The 15,892-nt window shown below is 38.6% G+C and overlaps 1 protein-coding gene and 1 long non-coding RNA gene across 3 annotated transcripts in view; both read left to right on the top strand.

Moving 5' to 3' along the window:
• The window catches only part of LOC122407411 (metabotropic glutamate receptor 2-like), a 99,200-nt gene that overhangs the window by 66,452 nt on the left and 16,856 nt on the right, over positions 1-15,892 (top strand). For both annotated transcript variants that reach the window (XM_043413583.1, XM_043413582.1), the window contains 2 exons: positions 5,847-6,017; positions 14,642-14,786. In XM_043413583.1, coding sequence (XP_043269518.1) covers positions 5,847-6,017; positions 14,642-14,786 — 316 coding nt within the window. The remainder of the gene's footprint in view (positions 1-5,846; positions 6,018-14,641; positions 14,787-15,892) is intronic.
• On the top strand, positions 10,806-12,516 carry LOC122407414 (uncharacterized). Its single transcript, XR_006260192.1, has 2 exons — positions 10,806-11,201; positions 11,287-12,516. It is a non-coding gene; the product is annotated as an uncharacterized lncRNA (long non-coding RNA).

Here is a 15,892-nt window from a genome sequence, read left to right on the forward strand (position 1 = left end):
GTTGAACGCGTACACTTTATACGAGGCTTTGCACAAGCTTACGATCTGCAAGCCCTTGGGGAGGTTTGCTATATTTAGGTGTCTAGATCCTTCTCAAACAAAAACGATGTTGCCAGGCGCTCATTTCAGTGACATTTATGGAATGCGTAATTATCAGGGAGATCTCCCAAGTTGGGCAATGCCATCTTACAAGATCGTGTTACGTCCATTGCGTAGGTTTATACGAGACAATATGACGTTAACGTTTGTAACTCGATGTCATATGTGAACATATAGAAATTTATTGGGTCAAGGGTGGAAGCCAAGGCTTGTCAGGGGACGGGACATTTTCATTTTCACGCTAAATATTGAGAGAAGAAGGCTCCAGCGACGAAGAGTCGAAGAGGATTCATCTCCTGAGGCTTTCTATGGACGTCGGAGAAAAAAATGCGAGTGAGAAGGGAAAGTTAGTCAGCGTGATATCAGCTTGTAACAAGCAACTCGGTATATTTATATCTCCTGTACCGGCACACCAAGAAGTAACCACAATTGAGAAAAGCCACAAGGGACAAAAGCGTGAACGACGAAGGACGAGAACAGGAGAGAAGAGCCGACATCGTCGCGAGGATCGTTGAAGAGGAGACATTTCAGGGTGTCTGGAAGTGGGGTGCGTACGAGAGCACCACGAGGTACTTTGCCCTCGTAACCACCGGCTGACTCTCCAGAGATGCCTTGAAACTCAGCTCGGTCGAACGATCCGAGAAATTTTCAGATTGTTCGCGCTTATTTCCCTCACCGAGGATAAGGGTGCGCGGGAGGACCCTTCAAAGCGTAAGCAAAGGGGATGAGAATTTCGAGGGTTCATATTGACCGGAAATTTAGCTCGTAAGAGTTCCCAATAGTTAAACGACGAATATACGAGGGTTGCTGTTTATTCATTCTTGAAATACCGGCTTTTTTCAACGACATGAAACTTCAAAACAACCCTTCGAAGGGTCATTAAATAAATTGCAAACAGAATGTGAAATGGGGGCTTTAACTTCAACGGAAATTCGATATTTGAAGGGTTCGATAAGGAAATTGGAAGTTGGGGTGTTGAAATTTCGGAAAAAAACATTGTTCAATAAGGGATCAGAGCTCCCACAAACCTTTCGAAAGTTTAACCTCATTTAAAAACATATATTAAGATATCAGGCTTAGATCTTTATCTGGACGATGCTGCTTCGAGGGCTCTGCAATGGAACTCCACGCAGAAGGGGCTGTTTTTATCATCCGAAAGTAAAAGAATGCAGTCTTTGAATTCTTAATGACTCTAGAGAAGACGGTATAGTTATTCTAAAACCTTGTGTTTCATTTACTTTTTTCCGACTTTCCAATTCTCTTTTTTCATGAGTATGCTCTCAGGCTGTGATATTGACATCAAACAAAACTGAAAGAAGGTAAATTTTCGCGAGCCTCTGCGAAAGAAAGGAACGACGAAACAAAAAATCTATCGCCCAAAGGTTTTTTTTATCCTGCTTATAAAATTTTCTCTTGTGCTGTCCCCGGAGGCATGTACGTGACATTCATGCTGTACACAACATTGATGCATGTCTTTCGTTCCTCCGCCGGTATACTACTCGCAACGGGTGTGTAGAAGCTTTTCTCTGTTTGCTCGGCTTCGACCGAATATTTCTGCTCTGATTCGGATTTGGCTTAAACTTTCGTTTTTTTTTGTTCCACCCCTTTCATGTGTCATGTCATCAAGGAAAAAGAAAACTTTTGTTCCTGTCGCGAAAATAAAGTCTCCGAAGGTTCCGGTCTTTCGATGTTACACTCGAGTGCTTAAACTCCCATCGGTTGATGAATATTCGTGGGAAGTGTCACTCTAAACACAATTTTGTTGTGTTTCATCGTAAAAAAGACTCTCTTCAGGATAAATGTGGATAAACGTGGTAGGAAAAAATGCCGTTGATTCGTAGACTTTTATTACAGTTCTCAAAATAATCATAAACCTCATGAAAACTGAAGGTATTCTTTGCTTGAATTGTGACCTCTCATCAAAGCTCAAAGAGCACTGGTATTCCGAGACGCATTTTCCTGCAACTGTTTTTCTTCGAAGCTTTCTCAGTTTCGAGAATACAGAAAATTATGGACGAGGATGAGTCCGAGATAGAAATATTTTCAATGCTTGAACTGGCTTCGTTGCTCGAGAAACAAGAGAAAGAGTATCGATACCAGAGCATCTTTGACTCTTTGATAACAAAAGCTAGTGAAAAGGCTGACGTGCGTGCAAAGCTCTAACGACGACAAGGAAATATCTCTAACAAAGAAATTTCAATTTGGCAGCTTGTCTTTTACCATTGGATGCGAATATTTCTTGTATTGTTCTTTGAATGAATGTTACTGTCGAAGCATCGAGATTTTTAAGGATGCCTTGGCTCTGCTGGTGGAAGAACGTAACGAGCAGTACAATCCATAGAGATTTCGAATTTATATCTCGTTTGTACAGTCCTTTCTTCTTTCAAGTTTTTTTTATCTTTTAAGATATTTGTTCCAAAAATTCCAAAAATTGGTAAAAAAAAAAACAACAACAAGAATGCCGAACGAAAAACTATTCTCGAGAGAGATATCGACTCAAATGAAACGAAAATGAAACCCACAACGTCTCATTTTTAAATGATTCTAATCGATTACTAAGGAATTTTTACCTCTAAAAAGTCTCATTGTAAGATTCACTCGCCATTCATTCATGGATGAAATAAAAAGTTTTGAAAAGTCCAGGTGCAAACTTGACCCAGTGTGGTGAGTGTGTGACCCCAAAGGGAGTGTGGTGCCTACGGGTTAATACTTCTTTCAGAAGCTAGTCTTCTGAGCCATGAAAGTTGAAAAATTGTTTCGTTTGCGAAAATGCGAAGGAAATGATATTTCTTAGCTCAAAATAATTACAAAAAAGACTGCACTCGAAAAGTCGAAAAAAATCATTTCAGGTTGCGATTTCGCCGTTATAGCGCAAAGCCTCGAATTATGAAAAATCTTTGGTATCGTACATTTGATAACTCGTGACGGATACCAAGTCATGCTATTAGGTCTCAAAAATAAGAAAGTGCCTGAAAGAAGATTTCAATGCAACGTGTCCTCGCGAAGGGTAAAAGTCGTATATCTTAGCAATTACGAGAAGCCATTTACTAATAAATTTGCAGTCTCAGTGTACTGTCAGCGTATACGAGGACAAGATTTCCGTTGGAAACTTGGGTTGGACAGGAGGAAACTCCAGAAGCATACACCACCTACTCCGGGCACGTTTCCTCTTGAATCTCTTCTCAGACTCCGAGTTGCTCTCTACCCTCAAGATAATGACTATTTCATTGAGATGAACTTGGCCCTTGAGTCCTCTTGGCATATTCGTTTTTTGTCTCTCTTCCTCTGGTTATACAGAAGCATTGCGATAAGGTTAATGAGAGGAAAGTAAAGAGGAGGTAAGGCGAGCAGAGGATCGTATAAGTTTCTGGATATCGCAGATTCTTTGAGGGTCAATCACGAGAACGAGAAATGGAATGTCACTTGAGTTGATCGTGAAAATACAGTGATCTTTAATGAGAACTTGCGAACTTGTCTTTAACGTTTTTACAGCTTGACTGAAACGCTTCGTATCGATCGTTGGGATAATAAATGAGTACTCATTGTAATGGAATTATTTATCGTATCAGAGAAAGCAATTCCGTGTTTCCTCGTATCAATGAATGTCCCCTAGCCTTGATTACTTCGCCTGTATACGTATAAACAGAGAACAGAAACGCGGTGGAATCCTGTGCATTTGAAACGTCATTGAAAGCCGTTTTATCAATCATTCTGTCGGCTTTTGGCAAATGCATTTTCCGCACCGTTCCCGTGAGACACTTGCCGATAATTAATTAGTAATCGTTCGTTCGCCCTCGTAGTTACGAAGAACACTCCGCCCACTTATACCACTCCGCGTCTCCCGAAGCTTTTGGATCGATGGAGTAATGGGTATCTGCACCTGGGTGGCTCGCACTTCGGCATATAATGGTGAATGTATAATTGTTGGCTGAGAGACGCCGACAGCTACCTTGTTCAAATTCGGTCTTGCAGATCTTTGAGCTCCGTTAACGCCCCCGTCTCGTGATTCGAGATTCTTTTAACTAATTTCAAGAGTTCACATACAAATTGCTTTAATTTTTTTCTTCGTAGAAACGTAATCAGCTGATATCTACGTTTTGAAAGGACACGCATCAGCATACGAGCAACGACGAAGTACATTTCTCGTTACAAAAACCAATAATTTTCCTCGAGTCCTTCAAACGATTGTTATTCGAACGGTTTTCCTTCCCAATTTAACGACCCTCGCCGTTATGGAATTTGATAACAATATTGCACTCACGCGAGCTGGAAAATGATCGGATAACGTGGCTTGCACATCGCTTGGAGCAACGAAATTTCGACGTTGATTAATTCACGCTAAGCTCTTAACAGCTCCAATTCTCAAATGGGAGCCAGCTCCTACGAACGTTTTTACACACAAGACATTTTGGCGCATAAAATGAGCTCAAAGTAACAAGATTTTTCTCTTCACGCCAGACGATTTTTAATCATTCTCAATCAATTTCGTTAATTTTTTTTTACTTTAATGAATATCTTTGCATAAGTACACCTGAATATTAAGAAGATGTGTAGTTCTCTCGATATATATTTTCGTATCCAGATCTTACGTGACGTTCCACCGAAACGAGCTTTGCTACTGGCACCCTTAACCTATCGGACGTCTTGTGGAGCACTCGTAAAACACTTTACTCTATTCTTAGAGGGCGATCTAACTGTATTTATGTGTATATATAAAACAAACAGCACCCGGGGAAAAAACCAGCTCTAAAATGGTACCGTCTGCTGTGGTAAGTGTAAGCCATCGCGGTATAGTTACCTTTCATATTAGTTTATGAAGCGAGGGTGAGTCTGCGAAAAAAGATGGTGTTGAAGGGGATGCTAAAGTACATTTAGGGTATAAAATAAAACATTGACCTGATGGACCATGATCCACGATAGGGTTCTCGTTTCCAAACGTTAATTTTCGGAGGTAACATTTTTGTATAATTTTTAGGATGATGATTAGCGGACAGTAGAGTCAAAAAGTTCTCTCATTTTTTACGTCGACACAAATATTACGAGGGTCTTTCACCGACAGAACTTTTAAGAATGATTTTATTTGAGAACTCGAGATGTTGAAAAACGAGCATTCGCTTACACGCTTGATGGGAAATTCACGTATTGGAAAAGCTTTATTATTAGAACTGGGAAAATAAAGTGAAAAACTTTCGCGAGAAGCCATATAATTTGGGTATTGACGAAAGGATTTTTCTCTTGGTTGAATAGTTTTTATTTAACCCTTGGAAGAACTCACTCCGAGGAAATTCGATTCAGTGAATCCGGAAGATTTCTCTTGTGTAAATACACATCGCAGAGGTATTCAGCGACAAAACGATACATATATGTATACGCACACACAAATATATATTTCTGATCTTTCTCGAGGCAGCGAAAAGCGTCAGCAGGCTTTTTTCAATCTCTCGAGACTTCCGAGAGGTTGGTCGGTGAGCGCAGCATCGTGTGTATATTACGAGATACGAAAATCTTTGCTGCTCACTTACCCGTTACGAATCGATCGACCGCCATTCCGCGATGACTATTCGGCAAAAAGCTTTTCACCAACCTCAACTGGGCTCAACTTCATTTTCGTTTTTTCTCTCACGTCTTTCACCGCACCTCTAATGACTGCCGACTAATATTTCTTTTTCTTGCACTCTCTACTGCGCTATCTTACGATCAATACTCCATAAATCTATCAAGAATTTTTTCTTCCATTCTTTTTTCAGGTCTCCTTCTTCTCCACGAGCCCGGAACTTTCCAACAAAATGCGCTTCGAGTATTTTACACGTACGATACCGAGCGATCACTATCAAGTCAAGGCTATGGTCGACATCGTTCTTGAAATGGGATGGAGTTACGTTTCCATTATTTACGAGGAGAGCAACTACGGCGAAAAAGTAAGTAGAGTTTCCCAAAGTTACGAGATTTTTTAGTCTTTTTCACCAATCAAGTCATTTCGGCACCTACAGTTTTATAGATCTTCAGAAAGCATTCAACTTCCGCGAGTACAAATGTTCACGAATCTCATAACAACCGAAAGAATAACGGGTGCTGATCGATCGAATAAAAAACAACGAAATAATAATTGAACGACAATTACTGTACACCAATAAAAACCTTGGTCGTAAAATCTCCAAATTTATCTCTCGAGTAATCGAAGGTCAATACATTTATGGAATTCCATTATAATTTACACAGTCATAAGTCAGTAGGCTGCTCGTAAATATTTCGTTTTATGACGCGTAATCGTATTCTCCCGAAGGCTTTTAATTACAAATATCGATTGAGGATTGCCATCCTATTACAATAACGAAGCTATAAATCAATAAAGCGATCTTCCACTTGGTATGCACAGGAACAAAGTTGAAATATCATGTACAGCTTAATCCAAAATAATCGTGATAGGAGGAACAAAAGAGCACCTCGCTTCCTGAAGCAATTTAAGTATGCATGTTTCCAAGTGCTCTTGCGCTATTTCCCATCCGATCCGGGACGGATAAAATGGATCGTAGAATAAAAAGGATCGTACCATCCATTTTATCAGGTAACACAATTCCCGGCGATATTACAAAGCGTATGAAGGATCTGTAGGGACAAAACTGGGATGAGGCTGCATGTTCTATCGAACGTCGGAAAAATGCATCAAATTTTTTTCTTTCTTTTTTTTCATCTTCATTTCTCTACTTTAACGATATTATTGTATGGGTATGAAAATTGCAGAAAGTCGAAGATTTTTCTTTCATCCTGCAACTTCACATAATGCAACTCGTTACGCCATTTTCACGTCTGCGAGTGTTGTCAATATATAAAAACGTTAATCGCGATTAGAAATGCAGTCACGGTCTCAGAACTCTTATAAAATGGAAAAGAGAGAGGATTCTCAACGCCCGGAGGATTTCAAAAGAAATTGTAAACCAGGGTAATCGAATTTTCGCTCGAACTACTTCGCACCCATGCCACTAGCTGGGAATGGGGCTTCGTTGTGATTGTATCCCATAAATATTTATCTGTACCTGCAGCCGGATGGCCGACCGAGGAATTCTTCGTGGATCTGCAGGCAAGAATAGATTTTGCGAGGAAAACCGCGAAAGGAAACTCTCCGATATCGTGTATCCGTCACTTCGGATTGTCACGACCTTAACATTACCTCCAATATTGTCCGATCGATTTTTCTCATTTTCTTTTTCCTCGTCATGCTTTCTCCTCGCAACTTCCCAGAAACGTCGAGACATTCGGATTGAGAAAACGATTGAACAGCGAATGAGACAGAGATCAATTCATCTTGACGGATAAATATTTCCGTTTGAAAAATATCGACAGGGTTATTTTTTAAAACCCATTGTGACGAAGATAAATCATTATTTTCAGACCCATTTTAAAATGCTGATTTTATTGCTAACTCGCGGAAAGCAAATTGAAAAATTTCGTTCTCTTTCATCATTTTCAGTGCATTTTTCCGAGACCGATCTTCGTTTATTTTATGGCCGTATTTCTCTTACCCTCCAAATTCCAGTTCAGTTTTAATATCTTCACTGCAGATCGTTACCTATATGTGAAGCGTGTATAGGAGCTGATGGAAAACTACATTTTTCCAACCGAAATTCGTCAGCACGTTTTATTCTCATTATGCGAAATGAATTTTTGTGAAATACATTTGTTTTTGACACATCGAACTTACTTTTTTTAATTACCTTCGAAATATAATGAATATCTGTAAGCATTGGAAAAGAAAAAGCATTGGCATTTTGGAACCACACGAGAAATAATAAGTGAAAGAGAATCGTAAAATTAAAAAAAAAATGTTAAATTGGCAAAAGCGTCATCGATGTTGAACGAAATTCGTTTCTCCGGGGGCTCGTTAATCACGAAATGAAGCGAAATGTTCAGTCAAACGTACAGGGCCTCCTGAAATTAATTAGAGTGCATTTGACCGTGAAAAGCTCCCTTATGGTCGCGGGGTGTAAAACAAATTGTTCAATAAACGGGAGGTTCCGATGAGTATTATCGCTGGTTGAAAAAGCGGCTGGAATGAAAATGGGGAATGCGAAGGGAAGATGCGAAACGAGAGTGAAAGTGGAGAATTAAAGTTATGGAACGAGTTTCGACTGAGAAAACCAGAGCAGCTCTTGTAAAATCAGGAGATCTAATACGAAACGGCAAATGCACATAATTTTAATCCTCGGAGAACCGATTCGACCATTCGAGCCACACGTAATTAAAAGAATCCAGCAAAGAGAATCCAGAATTAAAGAATCCAGCTGTGGCAAAAGTATCATCGCTTCTAGAATTAAATAATAATAATCGATTTTGACAAACTATGCCTAAGAACACTGTCCGTCATGTATGGAAACGCAAGCAAAAATTGGTCAAAACAACTGTGACCGTTCCAGAGAAAAGTTGCCAAAAGAAATCCCCCCTATCAGATGATCGCAGTAGAACGCATAACCTCCGTCTTTTTTTGCCCTGCGGACAGTTGGGAGTTGAAAAGCGGGTGGAAATATTGAAAAATAATATTAGAATTTTTCCTCCTACGCATATTCAGATATTCAGCGTTTATTAGTCGTTGGTATTTTTCAGATCATTCGTTTTCTTTTTCACATCTGCTGTTCAGTGTTATATGGACAAAAATATTGTTGATATTCGAGACTGTCGTAGATGTGGCAGCTTATCAATATATTTTTTCATCAGATTTGACATCGTCAAGAACAGCAGTGGTGAGAGTGTTAATAATAATCATTCAAAATTCATCAAATCATACAAATTACTTTTTTTTACAAATCATTTATAGAGTATAACCATCCTTAATTCAAAATGTTATTTCGGTTGAACTGGTCGATGACGAAATTTTACGCTGTATTTTCATTTCAAATGAAGCCTAACTTTATGCAGAACAACAGTAAAAACTACAGACTGATAATTTTATCACTGATCAGAACACAAGTAAATTCACCAGAATATAAACGACGAGTGAGCAGTTTTTCTGAGACACGTATCAGCCATCATAAGTACTTGCAATCTCATTTATTCAGTCTCACGTATCATTATTCTAAAGAACAAAGTCACGGAGGAAATGAGTAAAAAATAAAAAAAAAAACCTTTTCTCTGCAATAATGACTTTTTTTAGTTTACACAATTATTTATAAAATCTTTTCCCCATTGCTTTGCTATTCTTTGAATCGCTGATGTATTGCGTCGTGACTGAATTTATCTGGCATCGGCTCAATTCTCATTTCCGTACAAAATTTCAACGGCTTTCAAAATTTCGTATTGCATTACATTACATTGCGTCGTAATGGAAGTAATGATAGCGGCGAAATCACTACATCGATGGATTCTAACGAAACATTTTTCCGGCTGAATGCTTCCCGAACACACTTTGCCCACAACCTGGGTGAGCCGTAACCACCAGGGATGTGGTTCCCTGCATGGAGAATGGAGTTAATTAATACGTGCTTCGAATATTAGCGGTTCACCATTCAGCAAGATAAAAATGGGAATAAAATCGATGATCGAGGCTCCCAATTAGAGAATTAGGAAAAGCAAATATGAAGCCCAATATACAAAATAACTGAAGTTTATATTTTGAAGAAAATTCACCCTGTTGAAAATTTAGTAAAGTGGATGCATCGATTATTGGAACATGCGATTCTCAATTGTTCAAACTAAACACAACTCAAATAGTCGTAGCAATTGACTGCGCAACAAATAAATCGATGTATATTATTTAATTAGTTCTGTTAAATGAAATACTGCAGAATTTTGCAATTCTGATAATCAAAAAACGTTAGACGAACCGTTAAAAAATGATATTTTATTATAATTGCTTTTCATACTCGATTTTTGGTTCTAATTTTTCAAACTTCATGCTAAAGTGCATATTGTAGGCACTTTAGTACTGTCCACACAGTTCAGACCGCAGCCCCACAAGTCACACTCGTCTTTAGTACGGATGTTAGCATTTGTCCGCGGCGTTCATCGTAGCATTCGTGAAAAAATATATACCTTCTGAGAAGTTCATAATCTGTCACAAAACACCACTGCTAAGTATTATCTACTGTTTTATATGCATCCACACGTTCTACAATTCCTGAAAGCTAGCTCCGAGGTGATTTCAGCCTTCCACGGATTTTTACGTTCCGAGCACAAAGGAAGTCGAGAATCATTCTCCGTTTTCGTGAAATGGGACAAAAAACTAATAGTTATTGTTTGTTTTAACAGCATTATTATTAAAATGCTCCGCATGTGAGGACCGTTATCGCTCGTTTTCTACCTGGTGACGCGATCGACTTGCTTAGAACAAAATCGATTTACACTTTTTTTCAAATGCCAATTTTGGAAAAATAATTGTTTTTTCGTATTGATCCTTGAACCACTCGATTTAGTAGAATTTCCACCATTGTTTCCATAATAGTGGCGTGACTCGAGTGTAGTGACTCACATGGAGCTGCTGTAAAAAAAGCACGGTATCAAGTGCGATGGGCAATTGATTGCGCGTGCCGTTGAATCAGGCATTTGAAATTAGCAAACACAATACATACGAGCTCGCACTCTTACCTGAAATTTTGTTATCACATGTGACGTGTACGATTTTTTTACTGGAAGACACGAGTCATCATAAAATTGTATTGAAGCCGTCTTTATAATATTGGCTGCAAAAAAAAATAATGTTTTAGTAAGAGACGTTGCTTCGAGCGATTCACGTTTGTACGTGCTAGTGATTTTACTGACTACTTGGTCCCATCAACTTTGTGTGATCGCAGTTACAAAAGACCGACTCACCTGCTGGCTTACGGAATAAAGTCACATTAGTGTGTGCATTTACACAGAGTTTAAAAAAACCTTCGATGACCAATCATATCCCACTGTGAAAAAGCTTGGTCTTCAGTTTATCTTTTTGTCGTTTGAACCGAAAATATCGGATCATCTCCAAAATAAATATTAGATCATCAGTGACATCGATATAAGATTCCAAATACAAGTGGCTCTCATCCAATAGGCTCAGAGAGAAAAGGAAAAACAGCCGAGCAGAACCAATCGATCTTGGTTGTCAATATTCAGATACGAATAAAACACTGTAATAGGTAATTTGTCTGATCTATTTGAGTAACATTAATATAATAATTACCTAATTCTAATTTGTATCGTAATCTCTGCCGTCCCCTGTAGAAGGTGATAATCGAAATGGCATCTGGTCGTACTTTCGATTTAGTGTATTTTCGCATTATATTATCGGAAAGTGGCGAGAACGGAGACATCATTAGTATTGCAGCGAAACACGGAGATAGAACATTCAGCGTTTGGATCCGCCCTTCAAAACCGGTTCCGTCGACTGCACGGCCAATTAAATATGGATTACGTCTTAGATATTTAGACTGGTTTTTTCAGGGTAAGAAGCTACGGACTGTGAACTTGGACATGGCGTTAGATGAGTTTGTGTCATTTCTCATGGAATCACCACGAAAAGTTATACTTGTTGGCTATTTTGCGTATTTTCCAATCATTCACCTGATGCGAGCCATTCAAAAAACTGAGATGATCGATTCGTTTAATGCTATTATTGGCGGTGTTGTAGATGCTGTCAAACCTCTATCTAAAAAATTTACAAATCGCAGGAGAGTCCAACAATACTCATTACCAGTTTTATGTCGAGATTTTTTGTATGCGGAGTATGTTGGCCACTGGCTCGATTCAATTTATGCTCTGAGTGTTTTGGAAAACCTTGTATCAAAAGAGATATCAACTGAAAATTTATTCCAAGCCGTTGTACCTTTTAGGAAGATCAATCCATTTTTTTTGGAATTTAATCCTTTAGCACGTATTAGTCCAGGTGCTACATAATCTGGTGGCGAATCAGAATGAATATTCGAAATAACTTAATTAAAGGATTTTCTATTGTATTTGTGACTTATTTGTCAGGATTTTTTCTTTATTAATCCAGAATGCATTAAAAAGAATCAGAAGATCAGAATTGTTGAAGATGACATATGCAAATCCCAAATTATTCAATCGTCTGATTAATACCTATTTCTCGAATTGTTCTCGATTTCGCTCGCGATTTCGTAAGGACGTCAAAAACAGAAAATTTTTTTGCAAAGTGATTTCTTCAATCGAATATTCTTCTGAATTTTGAGAAAACGGCCATTATTCCACTATCTTTAAAGTTTACTATTATTTTAGGCCTAAAACAGCCGAAACTCACTCAGTTAAAATATAGCCGCCTGTATATGTCGGCTTTTCCATAGTTTCTCTTGGTCCTCGTCGTGTTAAGGCAAGAAGGATTAAGAAAAAGGAGTGGGCTCCTAGAAAAGGTCCAAAGGTGTACGCTAAGTTGATAATCAAATTGCTTTGTCTTGAACCCTCATTTTAATATTGTTGATGAATAAAAATTTAATCTTATCCAATGCTCGTGTTATTCGAATCCCCGAATTCACAATCACAGCACCCCCGCCATCCACCCATTTTTTGTATTATGTTTATACCGCAATTGGATTTTTTATTTTTTCAATTTAACAAAATATTGATGCATAATTCTACGTTTGCGCGTGGACATTTGGAGTTTGATAAAATGTGTTTGTAGATTCGAAGATGACGGAAAAAACCAAAATGTTAAAGGCAAAAGATTTTTAGTGAAATAAAAAAGTAGAAAAAGACACAAAACTGCTCGAGTTCAACGATTCTGTCAAGAGTAAAATATTAAGTTTATCATGTCTCTTTTGTCGGAAGAGCGTACGGAATTTTCGTCGTGTGGCCCGGCAAAATAGTTCTGTACGCAAAAAAATAAATGAACTTAATAAATCCCGCAGGCTGTAAAGCAAAAAAGGAGCGAAAGGAACGAATATGAGAATAAAAAACGAGTAAATTTTTCACACCTTTTCGGTGTCCCGCGAGAAAATAATTTTATCCCATTGTCTCCGCGTGGCTGGTGAAGTGTCCGAAGACAGAAACGCGTTCATCGCGAGAGCTTGCATTAACTTTTTACCCTTTGGAAATTAAATTCGAAGCCCACGATGACAAAAAAAAATTTCCGACCCTTGTTACAAGCGCGTATACGTGTGCGCGGCAGATCCCACTGGAGAGACTTTTTTTGTAGATGAATGGAATTTTGACTCAATTTTTCAAAATCCCAGGGTGCCCAAGGGTATGAAGAACATTCTGGAATCGATCGATGAATTTCTGAAAAAAATTGTTCGCACGTGCCCTGCGTGTGGAACTTGCAATTACTTTTGTACGATTTTTTGCAAGACCAAGAGAAAAATAGAAAAAATAAAAAAAATATTGCCTCAGACGGAAAAAATAACGATGAAGATAACGTCGAGCCTATCCGCTGTTAATTCAAGGCATAAATCATCCACGTTCTACGAGAGAGAAAAAGTTTTGACACATAGTATTTTGCAAAGAACCGAGTAGTTAGAGCACGCAGCATCATATGAGAAAGAGGAAGAAAATTGAGAAATATGGTAGCTGCAGATCTTTATGACTTGAAAGCTCCAGCTGGAGAGAGAGAGAGAGAGAGAGAGACGAATGAGAGGAAAGTTTTTACCCCATCAAGATATAGCCCATTTATCTCATACATGTTGAGTGTTTAACTTTTTCTAGAGAGTATTGAGTAGATAAACCCTACGAAAGATGCATTCGTGAGCTCTCATCTTCGTTTTGTTTTTTTTTTTTTCCAGATAAATTCCTCTCGTTTTTATGATCAATCTAAAAAACATCAATTCTGCAAATACTCGTTGATGACAATGACTTTCATCTGCGTTTCATACAGAATCGTGTATTTTTTGTGGTAAATAAAACGAAAAAAATGTATATCGTTAAAACAAAGAAGATAAATTTGGAAGGAAAAACAATATTTTACTTTTTGTTTTTCCCATAGTAAAAAAAAATCAGCACCGCGCATAGGTGACGTGATTTACTTTTGTAACACGGCTTTGCATTTATACGAGTGCGGTTAAATTCCAATTCTCCACTCGATCGTGCGAGGTCAACCGATGCATGACCGTGCGAGAGTGATATTTTTTCTCTCTTTACTTTCAATTCATCGACGACACAATCAACCCTTCGGGAGGGCAGGGGGAGGGGAGGGGGGGGGGGACAAAACACGTTTTTCATTCTGCCCATCGCACTAAAACTAAACGTGACTTTTCCTAGGAAAAATTCGCTTTAAACGTTCGGAAAATAACGGGGACACAGCCTATTTTCTGGACCGAAAAATTCATGAAAAAAAGAAATAACAATAGTTTTCTACAGCGCGGTTGGATGCTCATATTTTTCCACACTTTTCATTTTTCGTTTGGTGCACGAATACCGATCTTTCAGAGCCCGCTAGAGCTGCTTTAGGAATAAATTCTTTTTAACCTGTGTTTTTTTCTGATTGAGTGAGTCAGTCCAATTCTCGAAATACCGCGATAAATTTTCTGCCGACAATTGTTCTACGCCGATCCTGCACTACCACCGAACAATTCGTTTGGTAACTTCTCCAGAGAGAAAAACTTTTTTCTCATTGTTTTTTTTTTGGTTCCAGGCCTACGAGGAACTGGAAAAACTATTGGGGAAACATCAAATATGCATTGCAGTGAAGGAAAAGTTGTCGAAGGATTCCGGGGTTGCAGAGGCTCACGTTTACGACAACATTGTACAGAAATTGTTGACGAAGCCACGTGCACGAGGTGAGTAGATCGTACGTTTTTTTCACCATAAAATAATACAACCTTTTAGAAAATATTGTAAACTATTTCTGCGTGTACTCACAATCGGACAGTGCTGTCGTGTTTGTGTCGAAAATTTATTTTAAATCGTAATTGTTCTATGATAAAAGTCTCCTGCAAAGTTTGGAGATAAAGGAGATGATCGCGGAGCATGAGCAATTACAGATTATGACTGAAGTTTGTCGGACAACATCTCCCTGATTTATAATAATTGCTCAAAGACCGAGTTCGTAACGAAGGGGACACGGAATGAACGAATCTGAATAAATTTCCGATTCGTTGATTATTCTCAGAGATAAAAAAGGGCGTTCTTTTGTTTCTGTAGCTACGATTGAAACTCTTCAATAAGCTGAAAAGAAAAAAGCTGTAGGAGTAATAAAGGGTGAAAGCGGAGCCAAGTTTAATTGTAAAAATTCATCGACTTGGGGCCTGTGCGAGAGAAAAATCCAAGAGCTCACCCCAACAATTTCCTCTGTCGTTTTTATTCGATAAAACGAAGCTCCGAGCGGCAAAGAGTCCCCCTGGTTAGCTTTGTGAGCTTCGGGCGAATAAACTCTCTTGTTGTTTCGCCGCTGCTACCACAACCAATCCGGAAACGAGATTATATGAAGTATAAGGATTGCAACGATTGTACACTTTTGACGCTGCTAATTTACTCACCACAAACGAACCCCCCGAGATTTTAAAGACTGACGGAAAAAGGTCAAATCTCGCTGTCAAAGACAGCGAATAAAATTCCACATTGCTGATACTCGACAAAATCTATAAAAGCTGCTTACGATTTTTTTTCCAATAAACGAAGAATCAACGATTGTCAATAACTTTTTAACGAGCGTTTCCATAAATCATTGCAAACGGTCGAATTTTATTGATCGCCATCCCTCAACCTGCAAACTCTCAATTCACATGCGGCTAATCTATATTTGCTATTCGACACGTCCTCAAATTGAGTCACCGCTTTTTTCGTGCTGCGGTTGGCTCATCCTCGTGCGACGAGTAAAAATATCATGTCACGTACCGCTCCGTCCACGAGGTTCGGTCCACTTTTTTTCACGCAATTTCGACAC

This window comes from Venturia canescens, chromosome 3 (genome assembly GCF_019457755.1).
Source record: "Venturia canescens isolate UGA chromosome 3, ASM1945775v1, whole genome shotgun sequence".
NCBI lineage: Eukaryota > Metazoa > Arthropoda > Insecta > Hymenoptera > Ichneumonidae > Venturia > Venturia canescens.